At 31.7% G+C, this 19,718-nt stretch overlaps 2 protein-coding genes and 1 pseudogene across 2 annotated transcripts; all 3 read right to left on the bottom strand.

Moving 5' to 3' along the window:
• Positions 1-7,514: 7,514 nt before the first annotated feature.
• On the bottom strand, positions 7,515-12,047 carry LOC137808463 (uncharacterized). The gene is made up of 3 exons (XM_068609591.2): positions 11,840-12,047; positions 8,722-9,578; positions 7,515-7,959 (listed from the first exon to the last, which is right to left on the bottom strand). Exons 2-3 carry the CDS (start codon positions 9,573-9,575, stop codon positions 7,785-7,787), a joined length of 1,029 nt encoding a protein of 342 aa, XP_068465692.2. The 5' UTR covers positions 9,576-9,578; positions 11,840-12,047; the 3' UTR covers positions 7,515-7,784.
• A 1,331-nt stretch (positions 12,048-13,378) lies between these two features.
• On the bottom strand, positions 13,379-16,322 carry LOC137805979 (endoglucanase 24). The gene is made up of 6 exons (XM_068605853.2): positions 16,061-16,322; positions 15,666-15,949; positions 14,871-15,308; positions 14,455-14,602; positions 14,111-14,277; positions 13,379-13,962 (listed from the first exon to the last, which is right to left on the bottom strand). The coding sequence occupies exons 1-6, from the start codon at positions 16,296-16,298 to the stop codon at positions 13,633-13,635; spliced, it is 1,605 nt and encodes a 534-aa protein (XP_068461954.1). The 5' UTR covers positions 16,299-16,322; the 3' UTR covers positions 13,379-13,632.
• Positions 16,323-16,892: 570 nt separating this feature from the next.
• Positions 16,893-18,245, bottom strand: LOC137805699 (fe(2+) transport protein 2-like; annotated as a pseudogene).
• Positions 18,246-19,718: the final 1,473 nt, after the last annotated feature.

Below are 19,718 nucleotides of genomic sequence, written 5' to 3'. Positions count from 1 at the left end.
TTCGATTGAGGGACTTGTTCTAGTATGTCCAATATAACCTCACATCGTTGTTGACAATTTATATACATTTTTCTCTCTCGATCCTCTGAGGCGTCTTTTAAGAATAAAACCGTGATAGAGTACAAACCTCCAAAGTGGACAATATATCAGATGCGGTGATTGACACTAATAATATCTTTTTTAAAAGAATTGTATTTTTTTTAATTCAATCTTATAAAATAAAGTTTTGAATCACTTATATATTATTAAATAATAATTTTATTTCAATGAGAGATATCCAATGTGATAAACATCATTGATATTAAATCTGATTGAATTTAAAATAAATATGAAAGAGTGGAAAGCAAGGTAAAGACACTCTCCTTATTAGACTCATTTCAATTATTTGATACTTCCTTCTTTTCACACTCGTCACTCCTCCTATAATTTGCGTGCCAAATCTGAACTCCTAATATTATCTCATTTTTCAATACATCTCTTTCCAAAATATATTCACTATGTTTGATTTTACGGAATCTTTACTCTACTTCTTAATTTTCTAAAATATTCTAAAATATCATTTTCTTCTGTCTTTTTTTTTTCCAGAAACTAGATGTATTTTTCACTCCAAATGTTTAACTCGGGATAGAGTTGTTGTGAATGGCAAAATTTATTCTTTAAGCATTTAAAAAGAAAGAGTTAAAGATCAGAGGTTAAATTGAAACAATATATGGTTACTCATCCACAGTGTAATTTAGCATATTCTAACTTAAAATTTGATACATAATATCGTTAAATCAATCATCATATTTAAAATATTTTTCTTAAAATTTAGTGTTTCGTGGCTTTGTATTGTAAAAGAGTTTGAGTGCATGAAGTTGAACGACAAGAATAAGCAATTTGGCATTGAAAAATTGAAGTGTCCGATGCATGAAGTACAATGAAATCCCACTTGTGCAAATGGGAGCTGTGAAAGATTGCAATCACCATAAATCCAAGATTCACTACTAAACAAAACTTTCTTCACACTCACCATCACATGGGATTCATCCAAAATTTTAAACTTATATATTTCATCTTTTACATATGTTTCATTTCATTTTCTAACTCTAACAAAAGAGGTTTATCAAAAACCCCACACGTAAATAATATTTGCTTTTAGATTTTGTTTGAGCAAAAGTTTCATTCAATAATTAAAGAAAAAAGAAAATATAAATTAATTATTTTTTTATAAATTAAAATTACTTTATGATTTTAGTACAAATTATTAATTATTGAAAGAATGGTAGTCAAATTTGAGATTATAATGAAGAAAATATAGTTTGATAACTTTTAGAGTTGTACATTACTTCTCTGATGAGTTTAGAAATAAATATATATAATAAAAAATAATTTGTAATTAAGTGGTATAAAAAAATATTAAAATAATAATATTGCGAGTTGTAATGTGGTTGTATAAAAAATTAGAGTTGTCAATGTATCATTATCCTTATAACAAAGGGATCACAAAATTATAAACTCTAAAATTGACATTTACACCATACATCAAATATTATGATTAAGCTTTAATTAATATTTAAATTCATAACTATAAGAAAGTCAATAACTAAAACTCCATACAAATATCATAAATCAATAGATGACAGAAAAAAAGCAACTTAAGATATTGCACAATTGCCTATTCTTATAGCAAAACAGAACATCTGAACACTTTAAATAGACCTCTAAAGTAGATAATCCAAATTAAAATCGTAATCACTCAAGATGTCTATAACTATTCCATCTTAGTGTCTTTGATGTTTATTATTTTTCCATCTTATTGTTTATTAATAATGTCAGTGATGCGAACCATTTTGGTGCCTTATTTAATATAATTTTATTTATAAGTAGTAGCATAATGTGTTATCTTCCACATTTTTATTTGATTTTAGTCTTTTATCGAGCAAGTTACATATTGTTTTTAGTGGTTTATATGTTATAATACCTTAAAATGGAATTCAGAATTACTGGAGCCAATGAAATCATATTCATCCATGATATATAATGTCTTGTGTTCACTTACTCAAAGACATTAATCCATTAGTGAAGCTGTAGCTGGTGATCCATTATCTAACTAATATGATATGAAATGTTATGTATAAATTTAGTTTCTTATTCTTTCTAGGTTGCAAATAAAATATATTTTAGTCACATACAATACAATGCATACTATTTATTTATTGTTAAGTGATCTATTAACATTATTTCTTCTTCTCTCATCACATTATTTATAAATTTTGTTTGTTTTTTTAACTTATCACATACTTGTCTTAATTATTGTAGAAAAATCAGGTTTAGGGTTACTTATATTTTTTGTGAAGGGAATGTGTGTGCTGATAAGTTGACTAATTTATGATTTATTCATAGAGAATCCTTTCATTGGTATAATAAGTTTCCATCTAGTCTGTTCTTAGAATTATTTATTAATAGGTATAATCTACCTATGTATCATTTTTGTTAACATATGAGTTTTAGTCTAATCCTCCCATATTTTTGTATTTTTTTAATAATATTTTTTTCATGTGATGACAAATGATTGTTGTTACTTGAGATGTCAGCCTAGCTGAGATGTCAAGTAGCACAGTGATGCTTAACATGAAAGTTTTTTATAAAAAAATATTGGTTCTTGATATGAAGTGGATGAGGAAGTTGATTATGATATTTCTCATTAATTATATTCCATTGAGTCACATAGCTAAATAATGAAATAAATTTAGTAAGACTTTGTTTTTGAAATTAAGACAAAAACTAATAAATCATAAATAATTTAGATAACACTATTACCTTTTCTTGACATCATTCAACTCATTTTGAATCTTCTCCTTAGCTTCTACCACTGCCTCACCTAGAGGTCACATGACTAGTTTGTCATCTTAATCAACCATTCAAAACACTTTGATAAATAGGAGATTCCCCCACAAATTAATTTTTTGTTATCCAAAATCACATTACCCATGATCTCAATAAGAACCCTAAGAAAGGAGTGATGTGCAAAATAAGTTAAATCCAATATTTTCAAATCTTTTCCTTTTGTCGCATAAGAGTGATGAGATAAGTTCTTGAATAAATATATATTCTATTTTTTTTAGCCTTGAAAATTATCTTATGATGAAGAGGGATCTTTTTATCAAAATCTTTCAATATCAAATCTATATAGTGTGTTGCAAGATTTTATATGGTATTTTCAACAATTTCTTCAAGACCTATATGCAATCGACATGAATATTCTCGTTCCAATATAGTCTATTCCATATTTAAAGTGAGATTACTCATATATCAACTTTAAATCTTTTGGTTAAAAAATACAAGTCCCTACCACCTATACCTACCGATATTTCGTATTCTATATAAGTTAAGAAACCATTTTATCTAATTTTAGTTTTATTTTATTGTCTTATTAATATTTATTAAAAATTATCCAATTTACTAAGTTAAAACTTGAAGCTTAAAATATACGAGAAACTATTTTTTTTACACATTGACATTAAATTCTGCAAAATTATAAACAAAACTTGTCAAATATGAAAACAAATTATATGATTTTATAAATCTTAATAAATAGGTAAAGAAGCAATAAAAATATGTTTAAAATGTGCTTTGAAATATTTACAGCACATAAGACATGACCATTACCTAATAATGGAACATTCAATTGTAGTGTCCCTTTGTTGCATTGGCAAGTACTATGTTAAGACAATGAGAATAGAGATTCCTAAGGATCATTGAAGTTGACATTCATCCACCTCCCAAACACCACATCCTATGTCTGCCTCCCCATGTCCCTCTCTCCAACAATCCTTCATTCATCTATTGGCTGCACTTTTTCTTATCTTATCTTACACCTTCTTAATGAAACCTCCCACACATATAATAACTAATTTTAAAAATAAAAAATAATCACTCAGAACACTTATTATAAGTTATATACTATCTTATAAACTAAAAAATTATTGATTAAAAAAATTTATATTATCAATAAAAATTTATAAAATAGGTTCTAAATTGATATTCAACATTATTACCAGTATTTTAGCTACTAACTACTTTAGGTTCTAAATTAGTCTTTAATTTAAAATTAAAAACCAATATAGAATCTAAAATATTTAATAACTAAAACATTGATAGCTAATGTTGGATACAAATTTAGAAAGTATTTTATAATTTTTTGTTAATATTAAAAATTATTTTAGATACCAATAAATTTTTAGTTTATAAATATAATTATTTTTTGTCTCTAAGTTAAATGATTTTATTGTAGTGTATATATATGTCATTTTTATTTAAAAAAAACATTTTGTAGGTTGGGTTAAACTTAAAGTTCACTTCTTAATATGGTATTAAAGTTTAGAGCATATCATAGCGAGAGTTTGTTGAGTTTATAGTGTTACCCGCTATCAGACCACTTATTATATAATCTCACACATGAGTTGACAGTCTCGGCGTCAAGGAGTAGGTTGGAGATCTCATATCGACTAGAGATTAAAACATTTCATAGTTTATAAATGGGTGTAAAGCTCACCTTATAAGTCAGTTTTTATAATATTTAGTTAAGCTTAAAATCACGTGGATGCAAATATCACATTATAAGTCGATTGTATGAGGTTGAGTTAAACTTAAAGTCCACGTCTTAATTTATAAAATTTAAAATATTAAGTTCTTATATTCCTTCCTTTTCAATTTAAACCAATTAAAAGTTTATTTCTATAAATTGTTAGTGACAAAATATTTTTGCATAAGTTCCAAGTAATTTAGCAAATTGAAAAAAACGGTTATTTACAATGAAAATAATATCACATGACACAAGTACATAATAATTTTTCATTATTATTGTATGCTTTAATATTATTTTTAAGTTAAGTTATAGATTCTGTTGTTTCCCTTATTTTGGAGTAGATCTTATGGTTTAAAATTTCAATGGTATTTCTGAACTTTTAATTTATTTTTTTCATTCGACACTTAATTAGTAATGATTGCTACTTAATATTATTTTAATTACCAAAAATGTACTAAAAATGTCTTTCTTAAACTTATAAACATTTATTTAAAATGATACTTCTTTTATAATTTTAATTTCATAGTAAGTCCTTATAATTTAATAAGAGATTAACAGCAATGTTACTAAATGAGATTGAAAGCATAAAAAGTTTAAGCATTCTTATATTATATTATTTAACACCAAATTAGTTAGTTATACATGATAATTTTTCTTATTTCAAGTAACATCAAAATTTAAGTTCATATATTTTAAATATTTTTTAATGATGACCGAATAAGATATCAATTTTAATGTATTTGTATTTTGCAATAAAATGTAATACTATTAAATATGCATGTATGCTTAGTTGATCAAGGTGGCCTTGGTTGATTGATCATTATGTGTGGTGAATTCTTGGATCAACCAAAGTTCATTCTAGGTTATTGAATTAAGACTTATCAAGGCTTTTTAATATTGATTTGTCTAAGAACAAATAATTCCAATAAATTATTTCAATGTAGCCTAAGTCATCTTCATGTCATTATCAGTGTCCTTAAGGCTGATATTCAAATTTGTTAAAAGTTGGTACTTCAATGTGTGGAATCTTAGTGTGAACAAGGGAAATACCTCACCCATATTCAAATCTTAAGTCCAATATTAGGTGACTAGGGATTAAATGCATTTGGAAGGTAAAATTATCGATTTTTTATAAATCACTCCATTCTTAATAAAATAGCTTGGAATAATATAACATTTTTTTTATAAAGATACTATTTTTTTCTCACAACAGCAAGGTTATACACACCTAAACAATAGAAAAATAGAAAGATAAGGTGTTACATGTTTTTTTATAATAACATTAGTAGTTAATGTTATTATTGTTTTCGAGAGTAGGGATGGAAAAAGAGACTAACTTAACCTGTTTTGCTCTGATCCGTCACTAGTTCATTAAAATCGAGTGGGCTGGACTGGCCCCCCAAAGTTATACAAACTGAAATTGGTAACTCGCTTTGTCATAGAGTGAGTTGACAGAATCGCTCGCCACTCTTTAATTTTTTTTAAAGTGCAAAAAATAAAGAAGGATGTTGACCTTCCCGCTTGTGACTTGGTAGGTTGACGAGTTAAACAGACAAGACCAATACGAATTGGTGGGCCAACCCGACCTACTTTGTCCTCCCTAACGACCTAGCTGATATGCCACTCTTGGAACCTATCATTTGTTTGGTGGAGGTAGGTTTGAACATTTCTAATGTTGCTTTAGAGAATAGGTTTGTTGAAGATATTCCTATCATTCATACTTTTAATGTTTTAGATCAATAAGAGGCCATATTTAGCTCTTAAATAATATTCGTAGTTTGAGTAACAAGGATCCTTAAGGTGAAGCTATTGCTTCTCCTGATGTTAAAGCTAGGGCTATTTCTTCTTATATGGCTGATGTTGAATTTGGCTCTGTTGTTAAAGAATTGCTTCCAACTCCAGGCTTGCTGTGGAAGCCAATTTGGTTTCCAAAATTCTGGACTGATAGAATGTAGCAGAAGGAAAAGTCCTTAAGTGAATAAGATGATATTGAAGATGAGACTATCTCCTTACAAGTGATCCCATCTAGCATGAAACCTGACAGACCTCCTAAGAACTTTTACATAACCAAAGAAGACCACTAAAATTGGTCAAAAGAAAAAGTCTCAGATCTTAAAGGGTTGCTTTGAAATGTGAAGGGATTGCCAATGACAGAACCTTGAACATGTTTTAGTATATCATTCATGAGCAAAAGCCTGAGGTTATTTTTATTGTTGAACCTATGACTCCTTTTACTAGTTCTCATGGTGCTTTCTTCCAAAATTTAAATTTTAGTTTTTGTACTACTAACGAAATTAATAATTTGGTTCCAAACTTATGGTGTATTGGCAGGTCTGATGTGAATATCATCATCATACAATCTTCTATGCAATATATTACTGTGACTATTTCTTTGCAGGGGAAACCTTGAACATGGTTGGCATCTATAGTTTCATTTCAACATTTGCAAAATAGAGTTTGATCTAGTCTGTTTTATCTTGTTTTCCAAGTTGAAAGTACTTCACGTGCACAGTTCAATTATCCTGGTATTATATGTCTCTGTTATGTTCTGAGAATACCAACACACAACATCCTTCAAGCAAGTGAGAAATAGAGTGATCCTGGAGCGATATGACAGTGCAACTTGTTCTTGCAAAAAAATGTAATTAAAGCATGAGGATTATAGAATGAGAAATTATTGGATGTTCTGAAAACAACAGAAATCTCTTTATACCATTGAATCTGTGTATCATCTCATTCTAAAGAGCCCTCAACATCTCTAACTACATTTTTAACACAGGCTAAAAGGTGAACACATTTAATGATACACAGCAAAATACTTCTTTTGCGGCGAAGAAACCTGGGTATTACCAGTATAGAACAGAAAAATCTTTTGCTGATCTCAAACATTTGATGGGTATATATTTGACCGGGGTTTGATGACTCGGTTTCTGGTTTGAACATATACAACGAAGAGACACGTCTTTTTCTCATTAAAAATTACGCCGAGTTTACATTCTAAGGAAAAAAAAATCCGTTTTGAAAGAGGCATTAAAATGGCAATCAGAAATTAAGATGAAAGGCACTGATGATGTTTATGGAGCCCTCCATGGATGATTCCTTCTGGATTAGAAGACCTCTGACAAATGGTCATTATCCTGTAACGCTTCACTTAGAAGCCTCCAGTTGTCAACAAGAAAGAGCTAAGCCAGCATTTTGTAGAGTGCAATGGCATTTACAGGTTTGAAGAGCTCAAGGCCATCATTTTACACTGTTCATTCAATGCTAGAAGTTGGGCCTCTTTCTTGTCAAGCATAGCACTCAACCTCACATTCTCCTCCATAAGTTTCTGAACTTCAGCCTCTTTCTGCATTTTCTCACCCTCCAACTGAGTAGTCTTTCCAACTAGTCTGCTCAAGAGAAAAAACCGAGCAGTAAAACAAATAAATCTTTGTCTTAAAAAGAAAACATAAACGCACTATGAGAATTGAAATTAAATTAAACCCCATTAGCAGGAAAATATGTGGATATTAACACGCCTGTGTTACACAATCATGTATTAATACTGCATAGGCACATACACACTGTCCATCCCGTCCTACCCAAGATATCTTACATATTAACATACTTTTGGGTCTCAAACTTGTGCTTCAATTGGTGTAGTAATAGCAGTAATACAAAAGTTATTTTGTCTTGTATGGCTATAACCAGCCTCCATTAGTACAAACCCTGACAAGAACCGGAACAAATTATAGACGAAAATAATGTTTGTTTATGGAAAACAGTGTTACATCGCAGGTATTCAAGGGACCTGATTCTCACCCAAAGATTTACCAAATCCAAAGACAACTCTCCCCCTCAACCGCTCTTATTTATAGGCAACTCCTAACTAACGAACTATGATTCCCTCAGACTCTCCTAGCTAACTAATGGCTATCTATAACATCCAAGAAAAAGCCAACAAATACAAGAACATTTGAAGAATATAATTATCCAAATTCAAAAGAATTATAGAAGGTATATTTAATGCCATCCAGTATAAATATAATAGGTATATTTAACCATAAGAATGTAGCAGGAAGTGGACCATCTATGTCAAACAATTTGAAACAGGTCAAATAAAGATAAAAATCCAAACTTAAACATAAGCAATTGCATATATAAATATTTACCGTTCAAATAGCCTTTCAATAGTTTGGAATTGCTTCTCTGAAGAAAGTAAGGTTTCTCTTACTGTGATTAAACTACTAACATATGACTTTAGAGACTCAAATTCCCGTTTCACTCGAGAAAGCTCTTCTTCATTTTCAGAAGCACGTTGTCTCTGTCTAGTTGTTTCTTCAACCAAATCTGCAACTCTTTGCCGCATGTCATTCAAAATACCATTTGTACCCAAAGCAAACCGCTCCATCTCCTCTAGTTTCATGGACATACTCTCTAACTGAGCAGACTTCCGCATAACTTCTTCCTGGCCTAAACTCACTTTTTCCCTCTCCATTGTAGTTTCTGATTCTGCCAATAAAACCCTTTTGACAAGGACTTCCATCACATCCGTGACCATCTGAACAGAGTTGAGTATCTCACCTATATAAACTGCATCTTGTTCGTCCAAGGAACCAAGCTGACGGCTAATTCCTAACCAAGATTCTTCGTCTGGATCATCAAATGAAGAAAGATCAACATTCCTAGACCAACCTGATAATGGAATCCCATCTTTGTCAACAAGCCCTACTACATCTAACTTTTTTATGCCACAAGATGTATGGGCTAGATGAGGAACCGCCATGATTCTAGCTTTTGATTTTAAGTAGGACAACAGGGTAGATGTAGTCTTGACTCTTCGCCATAGAACCTCTAACTCCTTTCTTGCATCGTCCTCTGAGCCATGTATGCAAGCCTTTACCTCCATTATCCTTGCCTCCAACACATCCACTTGAGATTGACTTCTTTCGATCTCCTGCTTCCAAGTTTCATGTGACTGACTCAGCTTAAAATTCAAAGCTGACATACCATCATCTGCTGCCATGTCCTGCCCAATGTTGAATAGAACAATATGAGAAAATTATAACAAAGTTGGCTGTGATAATGTAATCATAAATGTCCATTAGGGCAAAGACATGAGCCTTGGATTTCAAAATATGAAAATTCGTAACAAACCGTTGTAACTAGAAATATATGGTAAAACTCAATCAAAGACAAAGCAAGAAGATATGAGGCATCTGTAACTGGGTTTCAATTGTAAGAACCAATTTCAGAACTGACAATATAAGGATGCAGCCATGTGCATGCCAAGTATAGAATAAAAGTAAAATGAAAGCACAATTCACCAGAAAATCATCAACCTTTTAATCTTATAGTTATGAAGCTCAGAAACACTCTTCAATACCATGTCTCTGAGACCAACACATGTTCAACACCAGCACACATACGATACCCATACAACATATGTCAAGCACTTTGCTAAAGTGTCAAATTTAAAAAACGTTTTTTTGCAGCTCCAACATTCCTCAAGCATGCTCCAACACCATTCGGATACAACATTAATGAGGGCAGACACAATGATCTCTTTAAGGAGTTGGAAAGTAAGAAACTTATTGTGTAAGTTTCTATTTCACCTTTAAACAAACAAACTGTCTATTTCACATTTACATTTTGTATTTCCATCTTCACTATATGAATCTAACTTAGAAGCTGTAATTTTCAATGATGGTGATCAACAAAGGGGTGAAATGTCATAAATGAATTAGATCATCTTTTCACCTTTTGATTTTGAGAAGAATTGATTGATCCATTTTTTCTATTAGGAAATAATGTGTTCAGATTGTTCTATTTGACTAATTTTTTTATAAATGATTTTGAATATAATCTTGATTGTCAATTTAAATAATTCATAATAATGTTCAACGTGAGCGTGTGTATACATATTCATGTTGCCATCATCTACTACATTTTTTAAATTATAGGTGTTGCAGTGTCCGGTGCTTGTGTGTGTCCAGGCTTCACAGAGTTTGCCTCTTCCAAACTCATATATATCACAAATATTAAATACAACCAAGAAATTATGCTGCAGTGTTATCAATGGTGGAATACAGAAAATGAAGGGAAACTAATAATCTGCTATATCATAAGCCAGATAGTATCATGGTGATTGAAGTATATGACATATATCATTATTATTCATAAAGAAAATAAGTTGTCTGCTAATAAAAATAAAATGCATAAAAATTGACATAATATAACTCAAAAGTTCAATTGTCCAGAGACTTGCTAGAGATGACAAGAGGAAGCAGAACACATTATGACACCATAGCAACCGCAATAGTGAACAAGGCTACAATCATGGATCCAAGAAATTGCACTACGCAAGAGCGTTATAGCAGCTACACATAAATACAAACATTATGTCTTTTATAAACAGTAATTCGTACATAACATACATTTTTGGGGTCCTGAGGCCTTTAAAAGCCAGAAACTAGGAAGTTTATAACATCCACCTACTCTAACAATGAATAAGTACATCACCGATATTAGACAAATAGCACGGCATAGTTCATGTTCCCCAGATTTCAAATCTCATACAACGACCAGGACTTCTAATCAAACCTAATACAGAATTGATTCAAACCATGCTGAGCCATTATTCTGCAGGAACTATTGGCAAGCCAACTACCTACTTTATAACAACACATGCCCATAAAATTTAACAAAGTACAGTTTCTGTTTGAAACTAGGTTCAACACCAAGGAAACTTAATGCAAATGGGTAACCGTAGTATACCTTCAAAATTAAAACTAAATCAACAATGCTACTGGAAAAACAAGCAACCGACAAAAAAGTTAATTCTTTCATATGCTATAATCCTCCGGACATTGTTTTCAGCAACAATTATTCTTAATTATTATTATTATTGTAAATAATAAAAAAACCCTCATGCTTAAATCTATTGCATCTAACAGTTAACGATCAAAGCCATGCATCAAACGATTATCTCGACAAATAGAACTAACCCAAACCTAAACACTATCAACTGAGATTCCCCTATTTTTTTTCTTGAATACTTTATAGTGATCTACGAGAAGAAGGGGGGAATCGAAATTGAAGCGAAAGTTGGATGGGAAAAGGTGCAACCGAAACACCAAACGGGGGAAAAGGGAAAAGAATTGGAGAGTTTGGATAAGGAACAAAGGGTGCTGATAAAAAAAAAAAAAAAAAAAAAAGGAACAAAGGGAGAGAGGAAAACAATAAAAAGAGGAATCTTGTAAAAGATAAGAACCATGAGAGAGAGAGAACCTGGTAGGATGAAAAGCGAGTTAAAGGAAGAAGATGATGATGACGAAGATGAAGGTGTTACGGCTATGTGTGCCTATCTTTCTTTCTCTTTGTTGGGAAGAAAAAGAGAAGAAAGGCAACAAAAACCCATTTCTGAGATAAGCAGCATGTGCTTTATTCATTGTTGCAATTTCTCACTTTCCTCTTTACCCTCTGTTTTTTTTTGTTTTTTTTTTCTTCAAGATCAAATTAATCCACAAAGATTTGTCGTACAAGGAAATTCAGAATATTCCATGTGGATCCAACAACAATACAACATAATCACTCAAAATTTACCACCAAGAAGTTCCCAATTCTTTGGAGTTAACTCTTAATTTTTTATTAGTTACAAAAACTCAGATAATTAAATGTCAGACTCTTTATTTAATCAACTATTGAAATTTGTGATGAACTCTAATGAACTCATAAATCAATAATGAATTAAAGAGTTTGAAATTAAATGTGACTTTTTTTCTTACTTTTATCACAAATACAATATTTCAATAGACTTCTTATTTAAAATTAACTCTTGAATCATTTTCATATTAACAACTTATGTTTTTTTTGTGAATTTATATATAATTTAGTTATTCATATAATTTCACATTAATGTGCTATAATATTTTATTGTTGTGATTTACTACATTTCCTTTTAGTATGAAGTAGAAATGTTAAATTATTATTCTATTAGGAGTACAATGTGATGCATCAATGTCATTAATAATTTGTTAATATTATTTATATTATTTTTATATTAGATAAACTTTTACAGGTTTACAAATTAAATTTACAAGTTTTGAAAACTTTCACATGTTCGTAAACTCTAAAACCTTGATGATGAGAATAATTTAAATTTATATCACAATATAAATCTGTTTTACAATTAATGTTAATGAATAGTCATAAAAACTTTCTTCTAAATATTTTTTAAAAATTAATGCAATTTTATTTTAGTAAAAAATTATGAGAAAGAACATTAACTATTATTTAAATAACTTCATCTTTTTATGATAATCTGGTTTGTTATCTCTAATGAGACATTATGTAAGGAGATTGAGTACAACTTGAACACTTATTACTTATAATTAATTATTATATTTTTAATGCAATGGTGATAATAGTATAATAATTCTACAATAAATAAATAAACTTAAACCAAATTTTTATAATTTTATTAAGCATTTGCTTAAAAAATGTGATATATTAAATAATGATATGTTGACTTAAATTTATTTAAGTATAAAAAGAAAAGAAATAAGCATTCCATTGACTGTAATAATATAACATTTGTGAGATTCTAACTAAAATACCAAAATTTATTAATTGGTGAAGTAACTCGGATTAGAAAATAAAGTAATAAGTTTCAATTATTGATAAAAAAATTAATTAATAATATTACGTGTACATTCCTTATAAATCATGGATGTTTGAAAATATCAATAATTAATAAATGTTGTTCTAATCAGCTAGCGAAGCAGATAAAGAAAAGCAGAACCTGTTGCTTAATTATTGGTCATTATTGAAGATAAAGAAAAACACCAAACAGAAAGAGTGTATTCACAAGGTTAAGAAACGGAATCTAGAAGTTCTGTACATAAAGCATTATCTTGCATCTCTTAATAAAGTAGAAAAGCTCCTTGTAATGAAGGTAGGTGTTGATGCCAAACAAAGCAAAACTTTTGGAAGGGTTTGCTAAAAAGTTATTGCTATCTAAGAAGGTAATACAGAAAAGGGTTATTTACATATGGCACAAACAGATTTGGATGATACAAGTTCTAGAAGGAGAATGGTACAGTGGAACTGGCAACTAAACCAGACAAGAGAGCAACAAAGAGGGCACTATTGTATGTTGTTGGTTCACCTTGCATAGAGTTGTTTCTGAAATCATTGTATGTCTCATTAAGGAAAGGACCACCAACTAGTGCCCCAAGTGCTACATTAGGATTGGGGTAAGGTGAGTAAAGCCACTTGAATCCATCCTTGCAACCAGTTGTAGCATTAACTGGAATAGAAGATCCTCTGTGATGTATGTAATTGGGGTTGTGAGTTCCATATCCCACAAGATAACTCATCTTCATAGGATTTTCACCCAACACATAATCTGCCTGAAATTGTTCAACCATAAATGCAATATAGAGTCACATTCATCCTATACTAATTATAGGTGCTTACTGACTAGGAGATTTTGAAGCTAAATACAGTGATGGTTAAAAGGATGGAAGATGTTTCTCTCATTTTATAGGACTTGCATACCTGAGAAATGGCAAACTTGCGAAGATCTACTGGCTTATACAATTTCCCACCGCAATATAGTATTTCGGTTTGAGATGTCTGCATGTAGTCACTGTAAAGAATAGCCAAGAATGCAGAAGCCACTGAATGTTGCAAAGAGTTCCATGGCACCAGCCATATCAGTCCACCTGTTACATGACGATAGTTGGTTTGGTTCATCCAATGGGGAAATTAATATTTGATATGTTCTTTGCCATCTTTTGCATTGTTAACATGAAATTCTAGGTACCCTTTTGCCTGAATTAACAAAAAAGAATAGGCTGACACAAGTTATGCAAATGATAGAGGGAAGAAATCAATCCTACTTTCAGTTCTGTTGGTGGTGGCTGTTGGTGAATCAGGTAGAAGCGTGCAGATGAGGATTTCAACACTTTCTCTGTACATCTGAAGGTCAAGGTTCTCCGTATCTGGGATGTTTCTTGCCCCGAAGAAACTTACTCTGGACAAAAGAACCTAGTTCAACATCACAAAATGCATGAACAGAATATCTATCACAAGAATTAATATGCCTAATTCATCTGAGAGCTACCAAGGAAAAGTGAACAAAAGAAAGTGTTCAATTTTTACGTACTTTTAGAATAAAAGAAGTTTTAACACTAAGAATCAATTAAAAAAAACATGGTTAGCATGACTTTTAAGGTACTAAGGAATAAAGTCTATAAACTTATCATACACATGGACTATTTACTAAAAGCTAAAAACACTGTATCATAGCTGGTACCTGAGTTGCAGCATGTTTATCATCCCAGCTAAACCACGATAAGCTTCCTAAACTGCCAAATGCTTTCTCATTCTGCTCTGTCACATAATTGAGATATGATGGATCCTTAGTTGCATGATAGAGCCAGACACCTGCCCATAACAGTTCATCCCCAAAACCAGATGAGTTATAGTAGTTCCTGACTTGAGGGATGCTGACAGAGTAGGAAACTCTATATGTATCAGCAAAAATAAACAGCTGTTGAGCATGTCGTAGGAGAATCCTAGAATAAGTGAAGTCAATCTCCTTAAAAACAAGAGATGCTGAGGCCAATGCAGCTGCAGTTTCAGCCGCAACTTCTGTTCCTGGAGAAGACGAGTTAATTTGAGTGAGTGGCCTTTCTTCATGCATGTCTTCAGGCCTTTCCCAGCAATTATGATCCACCTCAGGATCCCCCACCTTCAATCAAGAAAACAAAAGCGTGTTTCATTCAGCTTACCAGAGTAAAAATGGCAAGAAAAACAAATTTATGTTTGATTTGACTCATTTTCTTTATAGTGTTTGATAAGAAACTTGCCAAAACCCTGGTACAGTGGAAATTGAGAGCCCAAGCAATAAAGTAAAGTCACACTAAAATATTTGAAGAATCACACCACAAAACTAGTAAATGTAACTAGAAGGATGAAGATACTATATAAAACTCACTAGATTCTCTTATCTTGCAAATGGATCCTAACAGCAACTCCTAAAAGAGACCTATTATTTATACAAAAAAAATCAGAAACCAGTAACATTAAGTGGAAACAAATAGTTGACCTGAATGTAGAGCACTTCTGGAAAAGGGTGTGCATTAACAAGATAATCAGTGATCCACTTTAACGATTCAAGTGCATAGTGTAGCTGCTTCACCGCATCCATGCGATCTCCATATTCAAGAATCGCCCAAGACAACACGGTTGCAGTGAAAGCCATGGGGAACCCAAATTTGATTTGGTCACCAGCATCATACATTCCTTTCGACAAATCCAAATCCGCTTCACTCCCATCTCGCAGCCCTGAATCCCCTCGCCACAAAACCCTCTGATTCTCCACTTTACCCGCTACAAAGCACAATTTTTCAACAACAAAAAATCAACTTTGGGCATTTGCAAATCATATTAACAATCTTAACAATATAAAGTCCGTGTTATAATATTATATGCAGTGATTACATTTCTGGACGTAGAAAAACTGCAGAGCCAATTGAAGAGCAGAGGCGTATTTCTGAACAACGTTGGTGGGGTGAGAAGTGAGTTGAGCTGAATGAGAGTGACCAACCTCAAACTTGGTTATTAAAGAAAGAACAGCAGCAGCTACTACGAGAACTGCGATCATGGACACTGCTAACCACAAAAACAAAGCACCAACGTTGTGGTTTTTGTTGGGTTCTTTATACCGGTTCAGTTCCATTAAGGTAATTACTAGGATTTGTAAGTTAAGTCATGGCGATTTTAAACCACGGTTTTGTTTAATATAGAAGAGAGTGTAGAAGAGAGTGTAGAGTAAGACAAGTAGAGGGTGTTGTTCTACTTTGATGTTGTAAAAGTGATAGTGAAGCACAAAATTGGAACTGCTAAATTATTATTATTCTTATTAATTATTAAATAAAGCTTGAGAATCCAAGACGCAACCGCAACAGGGTGATTGTGCCGCCGGAGAATGGTGCCACTTAGAACGTACAAACAAGGATTTCAGGTTCTTATGCATTATTTGTAGAAAGGTTTGTGTGTGCTCAAATTATGCAATTCTTTTTAGGCGAAATATTTGTCTATTCATATTAGTTTATAATTTTTAATTTATAGAGTATACATGTATACTTGTTTTTTTCAAAGAATTAAATAAATTAAAGAAACACTAGGAGTGTTCTAACCTTATAAAAAAATTATTATTTTATTATAATATAATATTTTATTTTAAAAAAATTTATTAAATGATTTCTTTTAGTAGTTTCAAAGAAATTTTATTCTTTCTTAGATGCCTCTCTTCCCGTTACAAACTCGCCAAACCATTTTTCATGAAATGTAAGCAAAAAAAATTTAGAAAACTCTAAAGATTATATATATCTAGGCAGCAAAAATTCTGATCTAACAAAGTGAAGCTACAATGCATTTTGATCTACAACATTATGCCCATATTGCCATGACTGACATGCCCCCTGCACCTAGCAAAACTGCGGAAAGGCCAAAGCCATCATCTTTTTACTGTCTTGTAGCTTAGGCCCCATAAAATCAGAAGCCAGTAGTTCAACCAGTGCCATGTAGTTCAAAAGTCCTGCAGATACAGCATTCAGAATCCCCTCTACAATAAGCGATGTTGAACTCGTATCGCTATAAACATTCGACAATGCTATCCCCAATGCAATCCCAAAAGGTGTTGTTGTTGAGAAGAAGAAAACCATTGTACCCTTCACCTTCATTCCATATTCACCCTGCCACAATCACTCACTACAATCAATACTTCCTTCTAAATTTTCTTGAATGACGTTAACATACAAAATGAATAGATAAGATGAATGACCTGAAGTATGCAACCACCTAAACCCATTCCTTCAAACATTTGATGGAAGCATAGCGCAGCAATGAGAGGCTTAATCGTGCAAGGGTTCATGGAAGCTCCCATTGACAAACCAATCACCACCGAGTGCACCACAATCCCTACCTCCAACACCTAAACCATTCCACACCACATTAAACATTAACTGCTAAAAATTAAAATGCAATAGTTTTTTGCTTTCATTTTGAAAAGGTAACTAACCTGAGCCACAACACGATACCGCAACAACTGTTCGGCATCTGCATGTAGATCATGTCCATGGCCATCACCATGACTGTGACCGAACAATTGCACTTCCTTTCTCTCTCCGGCTTCAGGGCAAGTTGAAGCGTTAGCGTTCGTAGCAGCAGCGGCAGAGACCTTCTTCTTCAAGCAACTGACGCAGCAGGAATCAATTACGAGAGTGAAAACCGCGGAGAGCATGGCGATGAAGGTGGTGAACGGAAACTTCCGCCACGGCCGTTCCGGCAGGCACTCCGACGTGAGATCTTCGAAAGAGTCCGGCAACACGTGCATGTAACCGGTGGCGAGTATTACGCCGGAGGCGAAAGCCTTCACGAGGACGAAGAGGTCGCGGTCCGGCCGCAGGGCGGGAATCAACCGGGAGAACAGTGGAAGCGAAACCCCGATGACGCTGGTGGCCAGTATGCTGAATATTGCTATCACCTTCAACTTCAAGGACTCCACCTTGTCGCGACAGCCTCCCTCTGATTTAGCGTCGCATTGCTCCGCCGTGGTCGGAAGCACCGCCGTGAGGAAAAGTAAAAGAATGGCCGTTATCGTAAAAGAAAAAGAAGGTGCCATCTGAAACTAAAATTGAGCGTGTGTGAGTGAGAGTGTGTAAAAGCAAATGGTGTTTTTGAAGAGATTAATATTAAAGTATATGTGAAAACAAATTATTAAATAGAAAGAAAAGGCTTTAAATAGACATTTGAAACTAAAATACCTAACAAACTCAACACAAGTTAATAGTTTGAATGCTCGTGTCTGAATGTGCTAGGTGTGGCTCCACACACACTTTCACTGTTTCACTTCCATGGTGAAGCTAGTATTACACATGCTAAAACTTTTTCGCTTTCAAAATAGAACTCAACAACTACTATAGTTTAAAACAATAATCAATGCAATGTTCTATAATTAACATTGTTAATTTCATGTTTATTGAAAACATGAAAATAAAAAATATATATCTATTATAGTTCAATTTTTTTATAATTAAGATTTGTTAATTAGTTGAGCTTTCATTGTTGAATTGCAAAATATGTTTTAATATTGAAAGTCTTGACACGATTATATAGAGTTTCATAAATAAATAATTCTCGTATATACATATGGAGTAATTTAAATTGAATTTGTAAATGACTATTTATATAGTTTTTAATGTTATAATTAAGATTTTATAAGAAGATAGTTTGTGAGATATGCCTTGTAAATATTTGTGCTTTTAATGTAGAATAGTTTGCATTTTAATTAGTTAGGTAGAACACATCACTTTCTAAGGTGGAAATTTGTTTTTTGTTTTTTAAAGAATTATGACCATTATTTTCGATTTCGTGAAGTGCGTTAACCATTTAGATTTCAGTTATTCAAACTAGATTTTTGTTTTCTTTATTTAAAACGGTTAATATAATAATTAAATAAATAAATGAATCTAAAAATAATTTAAAAATAACTAAAATATATTTATTTCAATATAGTAATATTACAATTAATATATTGTTTAAATAACTACGTGGATGATGATACATAATTGTTTACTAACAAAAAAAATTAATAATTAATTTTGATTAATTGAAAATTTATTTATTTGAGAGTTAAAGATGTAAGGAAATAAATCACACCAAATTGAAAAACAAAATATAATTGAAATAGAATTTAGATAAGGAAGTTGAATCATTTCCTAACTAATAATCATTTACGTGAGATTCGTGTTAGTTTTCATTTATACAAAATAAATGCACAGTCTTATGATTAATTACACAAACAAGACATTGATAGTTGATTTTCGTGATCTTTTTATATTCTTTTATATTATATTACTTATGTTATGTTGTGTAATAGTTTTTGCTGAATTGTGAGATTTACTACTAGTCATGTCTTGTTTATTCTAAAGTTGTATTAAAGGTTTAAGAAGATGCTCATTCAAAATTAAACACTCATAGAGTGCTTGAATTGACAAGAATAGCACATGGTTGTGGTCGAGGAGATGATCAATACAAAATAGGTTCAACCAATTACAAAATTTGTTGTTAGACTAGATAAAAGGTAGTGCCATTG

The sequence above is a fragment of the Phaseolus vulgaris genome, chromosome 3 (assembly GCF_051622355.1).
Source record: "Phaseolus vulgaris cultivar YP4 chromosome 3, ASM5162235v1, whole genome shotgun sequence".
NCBI classification, from domain to species: domain Eukaryota; kingdom Viridiplantae; phylum Streptophyta; class Magnoliopsida; order Fabales; family Fabaceae; genus Phaseolus; species Phaseolus vulgaris.
The sequence above is the reverse complement of the archived record's forward strand: the minus strand, read 5'-3'. Positions and strand labels throughout refer to the sequence as shown.

Bases quoted from the DNA above. Each gene is read 5' to 3' on its own strand.
- LOC137808463 (XM_068609591.2), bottom strand. From the start codon at position 9,575: ATGGCAGCAGATGATGGTATGTCAGCTTTGAATTTTAAGCTGAGTCAG. The intron at 7,960-8,721 runs GTAAATATTTAT...TCTCTTGAGCAG, and splicing joins ATTGAAAGGCTATTTGAACG to ACTAGTTGGAAAGACTACTC.
- LOC137805979 (XM_068605853.2), bottom strand. From the start codon at position 16,298: ATGGAACTGAACCGGTATAAAGAACCCAACAAAAACCACAACGTTGGT. The intron at 15,950-16,060 runs GTAATCACTGCA...TGTGCTTTGTAG, and splicing joins GTTTTTCTACGTCCAGAAAT to CGGGTAAAGTGGAGAATCAG. The intron at 13,963-14,110 runs GTATGCAAGTCC...GAACAATTTCAG, and splicing joins GCAAGTTTGCCATTTCTCAG to GCAGATTATGTGTTGGGTGA.